The 20,700-nt window shown below is 30.2% G+C and overlaps 2 protein-coding genes across 5 annotated transcripts; both read right to left on the bottom strand.

Annotated features, from left to right (window-relative positions):
* Nucleotides 1-7,171: 7,171 nt before the first annotated feature.
* LOC111287186 (proline--tRNA ligase, cytoplasmic-like) lies at nt 7,172-12,786 on the bottom strand. 4 transcript variants are annotated; one of them, XM_089759174.1, is made up of 13 exons: nt 12,679-12,786; nt 11,908-11,955; nt 11,715-11,800; nt 11,541-11,633; nt 11,267-11,383; nt 10,656-10,843; nt 10,305-10,371; nt 9,500-9,622; nt 9,207-9,359; nt 8,714-8,998; nt 8,389-8,607; nt 8,033-8,126; nt 7,172-7,399 (listed from the first exon to the last, which is right to left on the bottom strand). In XM_089759174.1, the coding sequence occupies exons 2-13, from the start codon at nt 11,945-11,947 to the stop codon at nt 7,335-7,337; spliced, it is 1,530 nt and encodes a 509-aa protein (XP_089615300.1). In that variant the 5' UTR covers nt 11,948-11,955; nt 12,679-12,786; the 3' UTR covers nt 7,172-7,334. The 4 variants fall into 4 exon arrangements, with proteins under 4 accessions (XP_089615300.1, XP_089615299.1, XP_089615301.1 ...); XM_089759173.1 differs by having other exon boundaries at nt 11,887-11,955; nt 12,679-12,785; XM_089759175.1 differs by having other exon boundaries at nt 11,911-11,955; nt 12,679-12,784.
* Nucleotides 12,787-14,676: 1,890 nt separating this feature from the next.
* Nucleotides 14,677-16,972, bottom strand: LOC111288273 (putative pectinesterase/pectinesterase inhibitor 21). The gene is made up of 2 exons (XM_022879094.2): nt 15,828-16,972; nt 14,677-15,613 (listed from the first exon to the last, which is right to left on the bottom strand). Exons 1-2 carry the CDS (start codon nt 16,798-16,800, stop codon nt 14,916-14,918), a joined length of 1,671 nt encoding a protein of 556 aa, XP_022734829.2. The 5' UTR covers nt 16,801-16,972; the 3' UTR covers nt 14,677-14,915.
* Nucleotides 16,973-20,700: the final 3,728 nt, after the last annotated feature.

The following is a 20,700-nucleotide window of genomic DNA, read 5'->3' as shown; positions in this document are numbered from 1 at the left end:
ATTTAAATTATTAATGTAATTTTTAAAAATATAATTAAATATGTAAGTTTAATTATATTAATTAATAATAATTTTTGTTACTTTGAGAAGATTGAATAGTATTGTACAAGAATATATTAATTCTTTTTACAATCCATTTATCTCATTTTAAACACAAATTAAATGTGAAATAAAATAATTATTATCTTATCGTATCAATATTCATATACATCAAACATAATTTTAGGGTGTTATTCATTCCATGATTAAATGTATTTTTTTTTAAATAAGCACTAAATGTTATTAACTTGCAATCAAATATTTAAATTAGGATCACAATCTTATTTTCAATCACATTATATTTATTATAATTATAGATATAATAATTGTTATCGCGATCATTACATTCATCGTGTTCATTAATTTTTTTAATTTTACATAATTTATTATAAAATATAATAATAAAAATAATAATCATTTTTAAAGTAATTTTATTACAATTACGAGAATAATAATGTTCACAATTTTTTGTCATTATAAGGGTTTTTCATTCTCCAACAACTTCACATTTATTTTATTTATTAATAATGTGACGAAAGTAGGAATTAGGTAAAAAAAGATGTCAAATAGTAATTTCAAAAGGAAAAAGAGGTCAAAGTAATATTTTAGTGGGTTCAGGCACTTTAGTATAAAAGAGGTAAAAATATTTTGAGAGAGCCGTAATCCTTGCCTGTCTTTTGGCTTCGTCACTTAATAATATGTTATTTTATTTATAAATATTTTATAATAAAAAATTTAACAATAATACATTCATTCACAATTTATTTGTTTTCATAAATGTTCTTTTATTTCAAAGCACACATAAAAAATAAAATCATGATAGATTACATAGGATTGGTGACAGAAATAATGATTTGAACTTGACATTCTTCTTGGCTTGACGTTTTGCCCGTGCTTGCATTCCCCATCCATCATAATTAATTTGGCTCATGTTTTCCTCCGTCAATTTTTTGTACCTATCAATTCAACTAATAATCTAAACCTATGGTATTGGATTCACATTTCAATTATGATATTATTAAGGAGATTGCTAGTTTGCTATCTAAATCAGATGAAGTTACAATTAGAAAAGAAATTATAAATAAGTTTGCATTAGTTTGATGGCATGATCAGTTTGTTTAGAAAAATAATTGCAACATGTAATTAACCTATCTTAATTATTTGTTTAACTAGGGATCTAAGTAAGTGTAAAAAAAAACTACGGATCTAAGTGGGCTAAAAACAAAAAAAAAAGAAAGAAAAGTTTATAGTTTTTTGAGCTTTAAGAGTAGGAATTGATATTTGAAATTTATTTTCATAGTTCTATTCAGTACCTGAAAATATATGATTTATTATAAAGACTAAAATAAATCATGGAAATGATAAATATGATAAATATATTTTTTTTTTGTTCAAAGGAAGGCAAATGCCTGTTCGAAGAGAAAGGAGGATAACGAGGTTAGAACCCACCCCCACGTCTTGTTAAAAGCCTCTTAACCACCAATTCAAGAGGTGAAATATTTTATATATATATATATATTAATGGGTAAATACCATTAAAGTGAAAGGTAATATAGCAAGGACTCTTTATTAAGAACATGTATGTATTTTAAGAGAGAATGAAAAAATAGGCGACCATTTAAAAAAGTATAATTATAATTTATCCTTTTAGTATTAAAGTTAATAAGCAATTCGTTTTTATTAGTGCAAATATAATAGAAGAAAATTATGATCCGAATAAGGCAATACTGGAGATGGTATCAAAGTTGAACATGTAATTTGAATAAAAAAATCAAGCTTATTGATTTTATAACAATAATGCTGGAATGGTTGGTTGTAGTATTCGAAAAGATTTCTCGAATAAAAGTAAAATAGATGGGCATGTAATGTCTCAAAAATTTTTTTACTACAAAACTAGTTTTTGAATACCAAATAAATCTTACATGAAAGTTAAGAGACCTCAAAAAAAAGTAAGTACAAGTTGCTTGGCACGTATAACTATTTCTTGCTAGTCCAATGGAAAATATAAAGTCACCTATTTTGAAGAAAATCATAATCATGAGCTTAAATCTTTAAAACAAGCTTACATGCTGCCCTCACAAAGAAAGGTGATTGTTGCTCAAGCTATTGAAGCAAATATGGTAGATGATTATGATATTCTACAAAAATCAACCTTTGAGTTCATGAGTAAATAAATAGGGAAGAAAATGTTGGTTATCTCCTCATTCATTATAATAATTATTTGTGTTTAAAACGAATTAAAGATATAAAAGAAGGAGATGCTGAAAGGTTGCTGAATTATTTCAAAAAATAATAGTTAGACAATCTATAATTTTTTTTATGCTGTACAACTTGATGTGGATGGTTTGATAACTATGGGTTTTAGGCAGATGCAAGAATGGCACTTGATTATGGCCATTTTGGTGATGTTGTTTTCTTCGATACTACCTATAAAGCTAACAATCTTTCTCTACTATTTGCATCATTTGTTAGAATAAATCATCAAAAAAAAATGGTAATGTTTGGGGCCATGCTTCTTTACGTAGAGCGTAATGAATCATTTGAATGACTTTTTAAGATATTTGTTCAAGTAATGTCTAGTTAGAAACCAACATCTATTATTATAGCTTAAGATCAAGCAATGGTAAAAGCTGTAAAAAATATATTGCCTAAAACTACTCATTGATTATACGTTTGGCACATGTGGAAAAATGCAAAAATACATTTGGGGTAGCACTTTCAAATGCATAACACCTTAGTTAAAGAGTTTTTGTATTGCATTAATAATATTTTATACAAGGAAGAGTTTGTTCATGCATGGGAAGATATGATTGGCAAGTATAATCTTTAAGAAAATACATGGTTAGCTAAAACTTTTGAAAACAGAGAAAGGTTGGCAATGGCATTTCAAAAGAAAAACATTTAGTATTGGGAGAAAGAGTACTTAACTAAGTGAGAGTTTCAATAACCAATTGAACAACTACGTAACTTCATCGTTAAATGTGGTCCGATTCCTCAATTATTTTGAAAGGTTAGTGGTTGATTTATGCTGCAATGAGGCAAAGTCTAATTATGACATAAGTCAACGCATTCCAATAATGAAGGTGAATGCAACCATGTTAAGGCATACTAGAGATGTTTACATTCTTAATGTTTTTAAAGAGTTTCAAAAAGAATTTTAAAAAAATTTCAATTTGGTTATTGAAGATTATAGTTAAAATGAATCATTCTTTGAGTACAAGATCAATGCTTTTGGAGAATATCAAAATCATTTTATTAAATTCAACTCTTCAACTAATTCAATTTTTGGTACTTATATGAATTTGAAATTTGGAGAATTCTCTGTTATCATATCTTAAAGGTGCTAAACTAAAAAAAAATCTAGTTTGTACATGAGAAATATATTGTAAAGAGATGGACGAAAGCTGTAATGCTTGGAAGTGTAAGAGACATCAATAGAAGCACTAGAAAAAAATGATCCTAAGTTAGCTATAAAGAATTAAGTAGGAATGCAATTAAGTTGTCAACATGGACTGCTAAAACAAAGGAATGGTACATTGCTTTTAATAGAATCTTTAAAGGTAATGCTTAAGATAGAAAAGATTTCAACAGGTAAAACTAGTTGAATGGGTTTTAAAAGTTTAACAGTGAGCAACTTTGATGATTCTTATACAAAAGGTGACGAAGATGATGCTAAAAAATCTAATGTTATGGATGATTCAAAAATCATGAATGTGAAAGGATTAAAAATGAAAAGTGATAAAACTGGTGGTAAGCGCAAATTTAATAGTTGTTTTGAAACTCAGTCCAAAAAATGAAAAGGTCCAAGCACTCAACCTTTTAATCAGAATGTTGTTTTCATTAATCAGGTTAGAATTTGACCATTTTTTATAATAAGTCCAATAAGTTTACATGCTTATATTGGATTCAATAGCTTAAATTTTTCTTCTATTTTTCTCCTATGTTTATTTTAACGAATATGACTCAAATGCAAGGTAGACTTGACCATCTTTTGCTCTAAACATAAGTCATACATTTTCTTTGGTATGCCATTTTACTACACAGGACAAAGCAACTTCATTCAACCCATAAATTCAAGTCATTAGAAGGTTTAATCAAATATGATTTCTTTAAAAAATTTCAATTTACATGTATAGGTTAAGTAAATCTACATGTTATCTTTAAATAAGGTTAAATCCTTATTTCTTTTGTGTTATATACCTAAGTCTCATAAATTGAATTTCATTATACAACCTGTAGGGTCTACATGTTGAACTTAAAAAGCTTCCTTCAAACAAATGTTTCTTTATGATATTTTCTATAATAGTTAAGGTAACATTCAATAAGTAATAAAGATGACATTTTGAAGCTAACATTCAATAGCTGGTGGGAATGACATCTTAAAAATACTAAAGTTATAAAATGTTGTCACTAAAAATTAAGTTGTCAAGAGTTTGGAAAAAAAATGATGTCTATGAATTTAGTTATATCATTTTAAAGTTTACTTTAGATGAAATCCCATGAATTCAATTTTTTTTTTCTTTTTAGACAAAATGTTATTGTTGATATATCTATTGGAAACTTGTCACCTTAAATTTTAGCGTTATTGTTTTTGTTTTCTACCAAAATCTCATTAAGTTAGTATCAATTTAACTAAATTACCAATTTTATTGGCAAAACTTATGGTGACCAAAACAGAATTTGAAATGTGACATGTAGTAAACAAAGAAATCATAAGTACACAAGTTTAACTAACAATAGTTCAAATTTGTATGGTTGCGCGATCCTTAAAGAGATCACCAATATGTGGCTAATTAAAGTTAGAAAATTGACTAATTTATGCTTAATTAGATAAATAAATTAAGAATTAGAATATGTGAAGAATAAGATAATAAGGATGAGCAAACGTAATTAAATCTATATAATCACATTCAAGGAAATGCTTTCTTGTCTTTTGAATTACTCGCACAAATTATAAAATTTAGCTTTCTAAAAAAAAATTACTATGTTTCTTTGTCATTTTACAAAAATAAGACATTCAAGCCAAAAAATAATGAATATGAATTTCAGTAGACTTAAGTAACAAATCAAATAAAACTCCTTTTGATTGAGGTGAGACTTAAGAATCATGCTCTCTTCCAAGAGAAAATTCATTGTTTCCAAGATGCAAAATAGTAGTTAAGTTGCAATCAAAGCACTTGCAAAAAATAGGTAAAAGTCGCCATTGGAACACTTTTCTTCTTAGGTACGTTTTCTTTGTCACCAAATCTACAGCACGTATCTTAACTTACTGTTAAATTTATTGAAATCTCAAAATCCAGCAAAAAAGATTTAATAACTAAAATCACATTACTTTAAATTTTACCTCTAGTCCATTGCAATTAAGATGCTTTCCAATAGTTAAAATGTCAAATGGCTATGTAGCAATCATGCTTTCATTTTCCTATTTCTCTTTTGCTTCAGCATTATACTTTATATAATGATTGGTCATCAAGTTCAAGGGTTGGCTTAGCTTTAGGCACATCAAGAATCAAATAGACCATTTGTTAGTGGAAGGAAATAAGTCTTATAGACTTAAATCCTACTTCAAAAAGAATTAAATATGTGATGCTGAAATATCTTTAAAATGACCTCTGAGTTGATTCTGCCACATTGTATAGCCACCTTCATACTAACAATTGAGCATCATAACAACATATTTCCACAGATATGAAATTCCTATTAGCCATGTTCTAATGATAATTTGTCATGATTTGTAATATAATTGTAATTAGCCTTAACTAATTGAAAGTGTAAAGCTATTTGATAGCACATCAATTATCAAGGAACTACAACTATTAATAATGTATGTGATGAATATTAATATATAGCTTCATTTTAGTATAGACTCCAAGAATTTATGGCATACTGAAAGCAAACTTGTAAGTTTGGCTTAAAAAGATTCTGTCATTATTATTTGGTGTGAACAAACCAGTAGCATAAATATCATCATTTTCAGCATCAAATTCTTCAACTGCATCAATTTCAAATCTAAAAGCAGTTTTTCTTGCTAGTGAATCTAAGCTAATTAGTTAGATCAAACTTTATTAATTAATTCATGCATGCAAAGCAAACTAAAGAAAGATGAAATGTTAAGAAATATGCGCCAAATAACTTGAAAAGGTATGCCTACAATACAATAAATCTTACACTTGAAACCAAAGAGATTATCTCCTATTGATATAGCTTTTCTGCACCTATGCTACTTATTATTGGACAAGCGTGATATTTTCTTTTCTGAAAGCATTTACAAATAAAACAAGTTAAAAAGGTAATAAGAAAACTACTTCTGACACCGACACATAGTTATTTTAAATAATTATCCTTCAAAAAATCACGTACCTTTGAACTCAAGAGGATGCTTAAATGGATCATATCCTAAACCATTCGCTAAGAAATTAAAAATTAAATGAAAAAATTGAATGTTTAACATTGTGACAATTTATCAAACATATTAAAGACAACAGCGGAGGTGCAAGAATTCCTTGTTGATGAATAAAATTTACCTTGAAGACTTGTCAATTGAATAAAAAAACCAAGAATTTCACGGAGAGGGCTGATGGGTTGAATGATTTTTTGAAAGGCAAACTTGCTAATTAAAAGGAAAAAGCTTTAATCCTATCAAAACCTTGATTTTTGAAATTATTTGATTGCTATTGTCTTCAATTGTTTTAGCAGCTATAGGAGTATTTTTGATCTTTTAAGAATAGGAAAAATTAAAAGATACAATTTGTACAGACAAACAAAAATTTTCATTTGAGAAAAACTACCAAAGAAACGATCTATTTTTTGCCGTTAACGTTAGTCGTTGAGAGTAACTTGGATTTCATGTCTACGTGCCAATATCTCTTTGGTCCAAATCAGCAAATTATAAGATTGTAGGAGACTTAATTGCACCAATATCTCTACAATTCCACCACACCGCACATAAGCCTAAGGGATCATTTGGATTCCACCAAAACATAAGTGCGGTGAGATTTGATCACTTTTATAATTTGACAATGAAGACATCCATTCTACAGTTGTAACTATTTTGCCATTCTGCATGTTTTAATCACCAAAAAGAAATGACAGATGAGTGACATTTACTCATGTAAATATTTTGCATGCATCGTAGTGAACTCTTAACTATATGATAATAAAACCAAGTACTCTCATCAGTTTCATATAACAATTTCAAATTGAAAATTATCCTGTTAAGAATGGTCCACACACCAGCACAGCTGACATCAGACAGGGGACAATGTGAAGGAGATGGTCATAAAAAGAGAATAATCTTAGTAACTTCTACCCCAATAGGTCCATTTCTTTGCAGGCTTCCCAGAGGCAAAGCATTTAGTACCTGCATAATTTCATTTTTGATGAGAAGAGAATTCTATAGAAGACGTATAATCTCCTCTTTTCTTTTTGTGGATGTAAGGTTACAAATAATCAAACAGCATTTACACATGAATTCCCTCAATACTAATGTAAGGAGAAATTTATAAAATTCTAAATGAGAAAAGACTGTGTTACAAAAGGATTAAGTAAGCTTTTCTTTTTTGATACAAAAGTGGTTGCAGCCTGGAGAAGAGAGGGGGATGCAGGTGCTGAGATTGGAACCCTAGATTTATTAGATACCACTTCTTAAGAGTGATTACATGAACCAACTGAGCTAAGCTTCAGGTTCAATCACAATGACACATTTGCAATCACATCTCACCTGAACCAAGCTCAATGGGTGCCGGATTTTTACTTAATCCTTCAAATTAATTGAACTACTGATTAATATTAATTTATTATCTCTTATTCCTCTTAATGTAGTATGATTTCTCTAAATTTCCAATAATCTTTTGTAGTTTGTCACAGATTAAGATTCTTGGCAGTTGCCCATTAGTGCATGCTGGTGCAGTAACAGTTTATTAAAAAACAAAATACTACTAGTATTATGAGGGAGGGAAAGTATCCTATTGTTTAAAATAAATGCCTGCTTTACCTTCTGGGAGTTCAGGCTGTTCAAACGGGGTACAAAGAGACTTAGCTGCTCCCATATCACCCTTCGTTCGTGCTTTCACGTCTTTCTCCACATCCTACATTTATACAAAACATTAAAAGTCTTTTATGAAACCGAGCAAGACCCATTCCAACCAACAAATGCCTGGAGAGGTAATCTTGGAAATTAATGACGTTCTAAATATGATCCAACTCATTTTTATAACCAACAAAACACTTCAGCCTAATGATTCAATGCAAAGACTAAGTGTAGCAGATAAGCACTAAAGGAACAATGATTAAATACTAAATAGTCATGGTCCCTGTAAAGAATAAGGATTCTGCAAATTCAAGTCATACCTCCTCATCACACCAAGGAGCTAAGATCAGTTTCTTTTGCCCAAGAGCTGTTACAAACTCTTCCCAAGTTTTTACAACTTCAACACAGGCATCTCGTTTTTGTTTTGCAACGTCAAACAGGTTCTGTTGAATCTTATCCAACATTCCTTTTACTTGTTCAACCAAAAAGACTCTTGAGATATCAGTTTTTGCTCCATTGTCACGGCGAACTGCACGTACCTGTCAAATAAAGCACTTTTCTGGTTTTAACTGTATAAGTACAATAGCAAATTAATAAATAAAAGAATAGAAGGAAAGCAGCATCCAAACAAAAAGGGGGGTTCACCTGATTATTTACTAAGTCTCTAGGTCCTATTTCAATCCTTAGGGGAACACCTTTCATTTCCCAGTTCGAATACTTCCAAGCAGGTGAGTAGTTATCTCTAAGATCAGCTTCAGCGCGAATGCCAGCAGCTGAGAGGGTTGCCACAGTGGCAACACAAGCATCAAAAATACCTTGAGTATCTGCATCTTTGTAAGGCACAGGAATCACAATAAGTTGCAAAGCTGCTACTTTTGGAGGCAGCACTAAACCTTTGTCATCCCCATGAACCATAACCATTACCCCAATCTGAGAAAATTTGAAAAACAGTAGAAAACATAAGCAGAGTAGCAGGAATAAGGAGAAAAGAATAGAAAGGGAATTATATGGTAGTTAAGGATTCCAACCCCATGTAATCACCCAAAACCACAAAACATAAATGGTAGGGATATCGTGACAAAGGACTTGAAATGATAAATGCTAAGAATGTTCTAAGTAAAGAGACAAAAAGTTTTACCGTTCGAGTACTATACGCCCAGGAATTCTGCCAGACCATACCCTTCTCTCCCTTTTCATTTTCAAAGTTTATCTCAAACATTTTTGCAAAGTTTTGGCCCAGACAATGGGAGGTTGCACCTTGAATACCACGCCCAGTGTTTGGAATAAATGCCTATCATATTATGAACAGATTAAAAGTTCCTCAATTTATATTAAAGCACATTGATCAAGCAGACAATTTAAGTTCGTTGTTCACGCCAATAAGTAGAGATTGTTATTACATGTATATATGCATAATAGTTTATACCATACCTCGACACTAGTTGTGTAAAGTCCACCAGCAAACTTCTCTAGTTCACTCTTCCTGCCTTTTGTAACAGGAATAGCCAAGAATTCTTCATATATACATCGGTACAGTTCCAATATTTGAAGAACCTGAAATATAACAAAATTTAGACATACGTAAAGAGACCCAGCTGACATCCCTACCATTGTTATTGGCTACTAAGTCCCTTTTTTGCCTGTTTAGTTAACAGCATGAGATATCGCAAAGATGTGAAAATGAGAAGCAGTACAACTATTGCAAGAGTGATTAGAAGTAGGAACTAAAGTCTAAAATCTACCAAGCACAAAGTATTTCAACAATAAATACATATAACTCAGCATGTCATTTTTGCCACCTCAGTCCCCCTTCCATAATATATTCACCAACAAAACCATATTTAGACACACATAAAAGGTTCTAAGGATCTAGCACATCCTTCAATGATACTTCAAAAGGCAAGACAAGTGAAATCTGTAACAGCAATGAAATATGACTTTGACTTTTGACACAGCACAGAAACCAACAAAATATTGAAATTATTCAAAATAAGATCACATGGGAAATTTCTGAAATGCTTACTTAAATACTTCATTCGGCAATTCTGAGGCAAAAATGCCATTTTCAACCAAAATTTAATTGTAGATAAATATGAAAAAGAAAAGAATCAGCCATGCAAAATTTCTATTTACTTTAACCTTCCCTATTCCATTGTACACCAATAGAACAATGGGCAAACTTCAGCTCTCTAAGGTTGAAATGTTGATCAAAGGTAAAAATTTAAGTCTATGCTACCTCTGTGTCTGCCTCTTCCTTTGTTGCAAAGGCAGTATGCCCTTCCTGCCATAGAAATTCACGACTCCTACAATTAAGAAGCAAGTTAGCGGTGACCAATCTATCATCAAATCATTTTAAATTAATTTTCTAACTTGGCATCAAAAGAATTGAGAAAATAATGTTCTCATCTGTAAACATTAATAACTAAGGATAAGAAAATTGAACCAAGATTAGAAAATTTTACGAAAATTAACATCTCATTACATGTATGGCATACCATATCCCATCCACCGGGTGGAAGGAGAGGGGGGGAAAAGGATGCAGGATAACACCGGAAAAGCTAAAGTTGACCAATTTTAAGACAACTACCTGATAAATGGTGTGGGATTGCTAAATTCCCATCGAACGACATTGCACCACTGGTTAAGTTTCAAAGGCAAGTCACGGTGTCCTCTAATCCACTTAGAATAATAGGGATACATAACTGTCTCACTAGTTGGGCGGATTGCAATTGGCACCTCTAACTCAGACTCCCCAGATTTGGTCACCCAAGCAACCTGATTAAACCAGGATCCCAAAGCCATTCACGTGTCATTTTTTCATTAGATCACATAACATTTCTAGTAAAAAAATGCATAAAACTTGAGTGTTGCATAAGTCCAGTGCTAAAAAGTATAAAAACATTGAAATATTGCCATTTTTTCAGCATATTCATGAAAGTATCTTGCTCAAATGAGGAAGAACTTGCCAAATTTGAGCCCTAGATAAAAAACTATCTCCAATTTGAGCCCTAGATAGAAACTAAACTATGGATTTCCACAAAATGAAGTAAATCATTGAAAACAGGGCAAAAAAGTTTAGGAACAAAATGAGTTTCAAATGGCTTCAAAAAGTTTGATAAAAAAAGAAACCAACACTTTCAAGCTGCGAAGCATTCCACAAGGTCAATTATGCCAAAAAAAAAAAAAATTGTTTCTCACCTCTGGAGCAAAGCCCTCAATATGATCCTTCTCCTTTTGCAAAACGCCTGGAGATACAAAGAGAGGGAAATAGCAGTTCTTGATTTTCATTTTCTTGATTTCAGCATCAAAGAATGTCTGCAGTTTAACACCGTGGATAAGTTAACCATGAAAGGAAACAGAAAGAAAACAAAGATCGAGGAATGAAATCCATAAATTTTTTTTCCTTGTAATTAATAAACACTTCTTATTTACATTTAAAGAGCAATATGAGTATAAACATCATATGACTCACTTGCATGATCTCCCAAATTGAAATTGCCCATGGCCTCAGAATATAACAGCCAGAAATGTCATAGTACTCAATCATTTCACCATTGACAACAACCTACAAAAGCCAAGATGATGATATAACAATAAGATACTAAGATCTCAATAACATAGTATAACAGGCACTAAGTCATTGCACCTCAGAGTACCACTCCCCGAAATTCTCATCCTTGGTAAAGGAGAGACCCAAACCAGTCTCCTTCTTCACTTCCTTCTTTTTCCCTCCTAAAAATCAACAACAACAACAAAACATCCACACAATTAGAAACCGCCACACCTTTATGGCACATTACTAATGAAATCTAACCAACCTGAGCAAAAAAAATACTTACCACCTCCAGACTTGTTCTGCCTCTGCTCCACTCCAGCCATATCATCAACTTCGAGTACAAACAAAATAAAGCATTTAATTAGAACAATTAGAAACAGTACATACCTATCAGTTTAAACGTTAATATCCCCATTAAGGCAAAATAAACCCCCTACCCTACTAATTACACATATTAATATAGTTTATCAACCTAATGACTTCGGTATCTGTTCAAGCCTACTTACGATGGGTCCTGAACATTCTAAAAAAATTCTTGGAGAACAACCATGTTGATTGGTGAACAAGCAATTACCGTTAACAGTTACCTAAACTTAGTAATTTTGACAAGATATAATGATATGACACTTAAACGATATAACTCGGTCTAAAATTTCGATAAAAACCATATATGAGTTTGGCATGTCAGACATGGATACGATAATTTTCATATTTTACATATGTTTGACACGAAATGAAACATATATGACAATGATACACGAATTGCCAGGTCTACCTTTACCAACTTTGAGATCAAAGACAAAACTAAAAGTGATTTTTCCTGGACTGTCCGACGACCCTTTTACTTTATTAAAAAACAGAAACACGTGTAGGACACGTGCATTCAGATCAAGGTTCAGATGGGTAACCATAAAACACCCAAGAAAACTAGAAATGCTTAATGTTGTCAGAGTCTAGAATTAGAACAAAAATATCATATAAAACTTAAGAAAATAAATGAAAAACTGCGAAAGTAAATAAAAACGAAAGCATGTGGGAAGATATGAAGTCTTACAGAGAAATGAATAGTGGTAGATTCTTTGGTTGCGTTAGATTCTCTTGACACAGTGAGGGGAAGTAAAGAAATAACAGAAGATAGGCGGGGCGGGGAATGTTAAAACGCTGGATTTTGGTAAGCAATGAAATTTGCTTTTTTGTTTATTTTTTGGGAAATGGATGACCCGTTTAGTGGGAAAACAGTACTCGTTACTACTCAGGCCCGGACCAACTCAGTAACTAGTGAATTTCAGGTTTAATGTAGACATGAACCTTGTCCTTTACTGTAGACACGACGATTCGTGTGTGTTTATATATATATAAGGTTCAAAACAATATTTTAGTGTTTGGATATCACCATTGTGGCACAATTAGTGCCACTTAATCAGCAGAACTTTTAGCTCTAGAGAAAATAATTTGCTCCCATAGCATTATTTTTTCAAATTTACCCTTATGTTTTTTTTTTTTAATTTTTTCCTTAAAATTATAAGGATTTTTTGTTTTTTCATTTTAATTTTTTATTTAAAAATATTGAAATAAATTTTTTTATTTAATATAATAAATATTTTTATTATATAATAAATTAATAAATAAATCATTTTTATTAACATATAATAAAAAAATAAATAATATATATTAATATTTTGATTGAAAATAAAATTTTTAAGATTTTACATGCTATAGATAACATTAAAGTATGCGTAAAAATAATTTATCAACACATTCTTAAATTAAATCCTCAATAATTATTTTTTATTTTCATCTAATCATATCATTGTTTTAGCGTCTAAACGCTTATTTTATTATTACTTTTGATCTCATCGTTATAATAATTAATTTTATCTTGACATTTGTTTTTAATTTTATAAAAATTACTCTCATTGTTTAATCAGATGAGACCCTAATAAGTTGAATTTTGAAAAACACTCCAAGCAATATATTTGGTTTCAGAGTCAACAAATTCTGATGTATATTTATTCTAATTTAGTTCCTCTTTTGCAATGAATTTGTAACGAACCTAATGGATTAGGATTCATTAATCATAAATATGAGCTAGATGGTTTCATGAAGGGGAAAATTTTTGGTAGAAGAGAGGTAAAGAAGCCTTAAGAAAGAAAGACTGTAGTACTTGTTATCTTCATCAGTCCAGCATATGGATTCAGCACAGTACTCTACTTGAATTCAAGATGGAGCTACACCAATTTTATGGTCAAGTTTGTCAAACTCTATTTTAGTATCGGATTCTAAATATTGTTAGATTAAGAGAACTTGAATTTAGTCTAAATGGTTCATCTATTTTTTAAAAAAAATTAAATTTTATAAAATTAATATTCAACTCTTAGCGCTTGTAAATTTTCTTAGATATTAACATTTTTTATAATGTTATGAATGATTTCTAAATTATAATGAAATATTTAGTGGGATATTTAAATTTTAAAAATCTTTGATATCTAAATCATGAACTTATTGACTAATAGAGTATTTATCTCTAACATGGTTAACCACAAATGATAATACATGATGAATAAATAACCCTCCAACAAATACATATTAATTAATAAATTTATAATTTATGTAATATATTAGAGTTTTTTAAATTTAAGTATCATCTTAAATATTTTATTATAATTTATGAGGCCATTCATAGCACTATCTTGTAAAAATTACAACATTACATGCAATTTTAAAGTAATTAAAATTAAACCAACAATGAAAAGAATCTAACATGGTTATATAATACGCCACTATATAATTTTTGCATATAGTGTTTTTATACAATTGGATGTAACTCTTTTTTTTTTTTTTTAAACTTTCAAATCTTGGATTAACAAGAAAAGATACAACATGATCATCAATGGAGGAAAAAAAACTCTTTTTACAAACATTTCACTACCCAATTTTTGGACGTTAAAATTTCACCACAGGCTCCAATGATGGTCCGCCATTGATATGATCAGAAGAAAATATAGATAGTATTAATATATATATGTATGTATGTATGTATGTTTATAATATTATGGAATATATATTATGCGAATGAGTTTTTTATTTTTATCCATGAATGAATTACAATAGAGCAACAAAGACAAAGACATGGACTTAAGAGCCCTGAAAGGGATCTCTAAACAGAAATTTACAAAAAGAAAATTATGTAATGAGATAAGCTGCGCCTCCATTTCCTATTTCTAAGAGACCACTGTAAAGTTCTTTTCTTTGTAGGTTGTTGTGCTGTTGATTTTCGCCATTAAAATGTCTTCAATATTTCAACCCGGCAGTGAAAGGAATGCCAGTGAAGGGCAACCAGTTTTCACGAGCCAAAAGGAATGATTGAACGGTGAAGCTCATGGCGGTTTTCCTGTCGATCCTGTGGTAACCCTTCCAGTTAACCCTCCTGGCGGTGTTGGCACCAGGGCCACGGTTGTTGTACTCAGCGTAGTAGAGGGTGTTGAGGAAATTGCTTCCAGCCCATGGCAACCATCCCTCTGGATTAATGAAGTCTCCCAAGGTGGATTCCATGATAACAGTTGTAGAGAATTGTTTCCATGGCCTGCCCAAGTATGTTGGCAACCTGAACCTGTCAGCGAAGAGCTTTTGCTCGGGAACAATCCTGCAGTTTTGGATCACGATACCAGTGTTCTCATTAGCATTGGTCTTGCCTTGTGCAGTCACTGTGTTCTGTTGGTTATCCAATGGCCTCCTGACAATGATCAATGAGTTCTGGATAAGGGTAGGAGAGTCACCAAAGATGAAGTCAATGGTTCCAGAGATGACACAATTGCGGAAGAACTGACGGTTTGCTTGATTGTACAAGGTGTCTTGGTAGCCATCCATCCTGCAGTTGAAGAAGGCTGACTTATCGGACTGAATGCGAAGAGCCACAGCCTGGTGCTTTTGTGGTCCAGCAGTGTTCTGGAATCCCATGGATTTGGCAATGAACCCATTTCCAATAGCGGCTGCACCATTAAAATCAGCAAATTGTTAAGTGCCCGATCTAAAACCAATTGGCAATAGCAAGAGATACTCAACTTGAATATAAAAGGACAAGAAATCCAATATTTAACATACGTGTGATAATACCATTCTAGCAGAAATTATATATAAAACAAATTTATTTGGCAGAATCATGATTTATGATCAACTAACGGCTCTGAGTTCTTAGAAACTTACAGAAAGTAGAAGTTTGCCAGGTGGATGTGCCATCAACGAAGTTCTTGTGGCCTGTTACAATGGTCCTTCTTGGGCCATCACCGTACATGAGGATATTGGTGGTGTCTTTGTCCACGGTGATGTACTCGTCATAGATTCCAGCCTTGACATAGATCACATGTCGGACCCTGGAGTTCTTGGGAGCCGCAGCAAGGGCAGCAGCAACGGTCTTGAACTGGCCACTGCCATCTTTAGCCACAACAGCATTTGGTCTCAAGTTACGGTTATCAATCCTAGCCAAAAGCTTGCGGTCTGCAGCAGAGAACCATGAGGGATAGCCATTGTTCTCAACAGAAAGAAGTCTACGGGAGGTAGGAATATTCAACTGGAGACCGAACTTAGAAAGAGTATCCGACAACTTTGTCACAATTGCCAAGGCATTTGATGTGAGTTCACTAGCATCAACAATACCAGTTTCCATGTTTTGTTTCATGTTGCTGTCATGTTCGAAACCATCCAAGCATGACTGTTGGTATGAGATAACAGCACTCAACCAGGTCCTGAGATCGGCTGTTCGCTCATTAAGGCTTCTCAATTCACTATCACCCACCTCGGAGAACGATGCTTGAAGGGACTGAACGGCATAGTCCATCATCTCCTTACAATCATCCAATGCCATCTTCGTGCGGCTATCGTTCTTGGCCAAAACGATCAAGGAATCAGAATAGTTGAAGAACTTCTTGACTGCTTCCTCAGAGGCCAAGATAGATTGGGCAACGTAATCTTTGGGATCAGTGCTGTTGACAGAGCTGAGGGTCTTCTGGCAAGTTCCTTGGTAATCTGTTGATGAACAGAAACTCGACACCGGCTTCATTTGTGGAGACAATTTGGAATTATCATCGCCACTACGATGAACTGCAGCAACAACGCCGAGGACGACTCCCACCACAAGAATGATGGAAATCCCCGAAATAACAACATTACCCATAGCCATATCAGCCAATGTTTTTTAGTTTTTCTTTTATAAATGGTTTCTCCCAGTGGCTGGCTAGAGCAAACAGAGCCAAACCAATCCGATTCCCAACCAAGTTGAAGGGAGTCGGACGGAAGAGAAACTTTATTGGAAAGCACAGTTTCTCTTTCTCAATGTCTTTGCTTTGTTGCTTGATGGAATTGAGAATGCATGGCAGGTTTTATAGCAAGTGGAAGCGTCTAAATTTAGGATTCTTGCATAGAAATGGTCGTTAAAATTGAATAGCTCATCGGATTTTTCCTGTGAATAAGGTAGAATTTTGAGACAAAGCGATTGACTAGGGATCACCTTTAAATTTAGACAAAACATAACTTTCAAATGGGATTATATAATTAATACTAAGTATTCGTATAAATTCTACTGTCAGTGAAGAGAAAGGGTTCTATGAAACAATAAATATTCCACGTTGGCGTATGTTTTCTTTATTCAAATCATGCCATGTAATTATATTATTAGAAAAAGTCAACTATTTATTATATATCATACGAGATAATTAAATAATAAATATTTATTTCAACATATTTATGTTTGTGATGTATAATAAATGATTGACTCTTTTCATTAATGTGGTTACTTGCGTGACATGATTTGAATGAAAGAAACATATACTAACGTGGAGTAATTATTTTATACAATTTTTAATCATCAATGAATCAAATAATGATATTTCATTTATAAAATGAATAAAATGATACTACTTTATTGATGAATAAATTTTTAAAAAATATTAGTTTTTAATATATTTATTTTAAAAACTGATATTGTTTATTAATGATAAGATATCATATGATTTATTGACAATTTACCAAATTTATACACTGACAACCATCAAATATAAATTCCTTTCATATATGTATTTATATATTATATATTCTTAGTGTATAAATACTATACACTATTAGTGCTTCATAAGCCATTACATCATTATTTTGTTTTAATATCATTAAATATTTAAATTTTAAAAAATTTACTTCTAATGTTTCTAAAAATTTAGATTTTTTACTAATTAAATATATTAACATCGTATAACGCTATACACTAATATGATATCAAATATAATCCTTACAAAATATGTATATGTTTTTTTTTGTTAGCTTTCATGTCATTGAGATTTTCGACTTTAATATCGAGATAAATTTCCTCATGATATACTTGGTTTTCTTTCTTCTTTTTTTTTTTTTTTAAGAAAAAGAAGCTTACAAAATATTACTATTTTTTGTTTTTAGTATACATATCTCTAGGTTAGCAATATGTTTAGAATTTATATTTATTACATTATCAATATAAAAATATTATACATTATCAGTTAATGATATAATTATATATACACGAATTTTAAAATTCTAAAAAATAAATTAATACATTTAATCTTAAAAATATATTTAAAATTAACATTTTTATGAGTGTTATTTTATGATTTACTGAAAGTATCTAATATCTATACTAACCTACATCAAATATATATAAATCTATATACTTCTTCGGTCCTATAATTTTAGTCTTCTATTGATTTTTATGGAGTTTAAAGGAAATATTTTGATTTTAGTCTATACAATATTAAAATTTTATTTTTTTATAAACTTGAAGTTTCATAATTTCGGTAAAAAGCAAAACATAAAAAAAAAACATAAAAATAATTCTAAAATATAAAAAGTTAAGGCATTTAAGTGTACATAATTTTCAGAAATCCAAAAAAAATGAGATGGGGAAGTATTTATTAGAGCGATAGATTATGTATAAATGAAACAATTTATTTATGTAAAAATATATAAAATCAGTTATTTTATAGAAACATATTTGATAATCTATGTATATTAATTCCTTTTACTTGTCGAGTAATATATATATATATATATATATATATATATAACTATACATAAATTTTTTTATTATTATTATATGAATCAAAATGTTAAAAAAATGCAAGTAAATAGATAATACAATAATTTTTTATTTCCTTTATAATGAGATTAGATTTGCATTATTGAATAACTAACGATGTATAAAATAATTATTACATAAACCAATCATTTATTAATTGGATCAAACTCATAAAGAGAAAAACTAAAGCCGATAAGTGCGATGACAACAAAGTGAAGAAAGAATTTCAACAAAAAAATAAAAATAAAAACCAATTATTTATATATAAGTTAGGATATACTTACATTAGTGTATATCTTATATATTTTTTTATTTTTGGACTAATTTAAATTCATAACTCATTTGAATTAAAATAATATTTTTAAATCTAGCAACTTCAATCCAAAAGTCCAAAAAATATGTAAGAGTCGCATTAATATAAATAGATCCCTACTCCGGATTCACTTACATTAATATAAGAGTTACATTTTTTTAAAACTTATAAATTAAAATTAAATTTATAACACTTATATTTAATTATATTAAAAAATGTGTAACTTTTACACTAATTAAATGGACCTTTCCTTTATATATATACACCGTCAATTATAATAGATTTTTTCCTATTATTTTCAAGAAAAAAGTAATTTTTTTCTTCTACTGCATGCATGCATATTTAATTTTAAAATTTAAATTTGACTTGGCAAGACAAATTGTCTTTATTGCTAATAAATTAAAATTTCATTGAGCAATACACTTAGAAGAGAGAGGGTATTTTTTGGATTAACGAGGTGAAATCAATCATGTGACTTGAATGGAGGAAACATCCGACCTATTAAGGAAAAAATAAGGATCAAAGGGATAATTGAAACATGCTCCGACACTCATATAAGTACGTGAAAAATAAAAAATTAGTGTAATTAGTTAAACTTGAAATTAGAGTAGAATGCTTGGAATATACCTTCCAACCTTATACGTTACTTCATGGCTCATGCAAAGTGTAATGCACCTAAGCGTAGTTAGGACAAGTGGGTATTTAATCTGGATAAATGATGTCCATGTGACATTTTTAGAAGTACAAATGACGTACAAGTTTTTTTTTTTTTAGTAAATAAAATATTTAGGAGTAGAGAAAGGCAAGTCATCTATTCATAAATAAATTTACGAATTCTTTTGTTATTTATAAAAAAAATTTTAATTTACAAATCATCCATTAATAAAATATCATAAAAATTTAAATTTAAATATTTTATATTCAGATTCTAAACCTTAACAACTTATACTAATTTTTGTTGGTACGACGTATACATTGTATTTTTGAAATTTGCCTAGACTATTCTCCCTTGTTATCTTTCTAGACTTAACTTGGTCTTATACCTTTAATTTATCGGTGTAAAAAATTATAATAAAATAAGATAAAATGATATGAAATGAATTAGATTAAATAATATCAATATTTAATGTGTGTAAAGATTATAATTGATTAATTTTATTTATTGATCAAATTTATCATTTCTTAAAATTTTATAATTTAAATTATTGATATAATTTTAAAAAATATAATAGAACATATAAATTTGATCCTACAAATTAAAAATAGTTCTCTCCTTGTAATCTTATTCTTTTTTTTTTTTCACATACAAACAAAATATGATAAAAAATAATTATCATCGTATCCTATTCATGATCCTATACACCAAACATAACATAAGGATTATCATATTAGATATTCATATACTCTAATAGACAATGATATTTAATGACGGATCTTTAATTTTTTTTCGATGATATCCACTTATAATATATATATATATATATAATTACCAACGAATTTACTAATTCTATCAACGAAAAAGATGTTTAAGAAAAAATTTTGGGAAAGGTCTGAGAAATTTTTTTTTTTCAAAAATTTTATATTTTAATCTTTAAAGATGTACATAAACACCCTACAAATACACATGGATCCACCCATGATGATCCTTTGAGAGAAGAACAAGAAAA

Source organism: Durio zibethinus, chromosome 4 (assembly GCF_047325235.1).
Source record: "Durio zibethinus cultivar Kanyao isolate XHJ-2024 chromosome 4, ASM4732523v1, whole genome shotgun sequence".
In the NCBI taxonomy this organism is placed as follows: Eukaryota; Viridiplantae; Streptophyta; class Magnoliopsida; order Malvales; family Malvaceae; genus Durio; species Durio zibethinus.
Note: the sequence above shows the minus strand (reverse complement) of the source record. Positions and strands in the feature narration are given on the sequence as shown.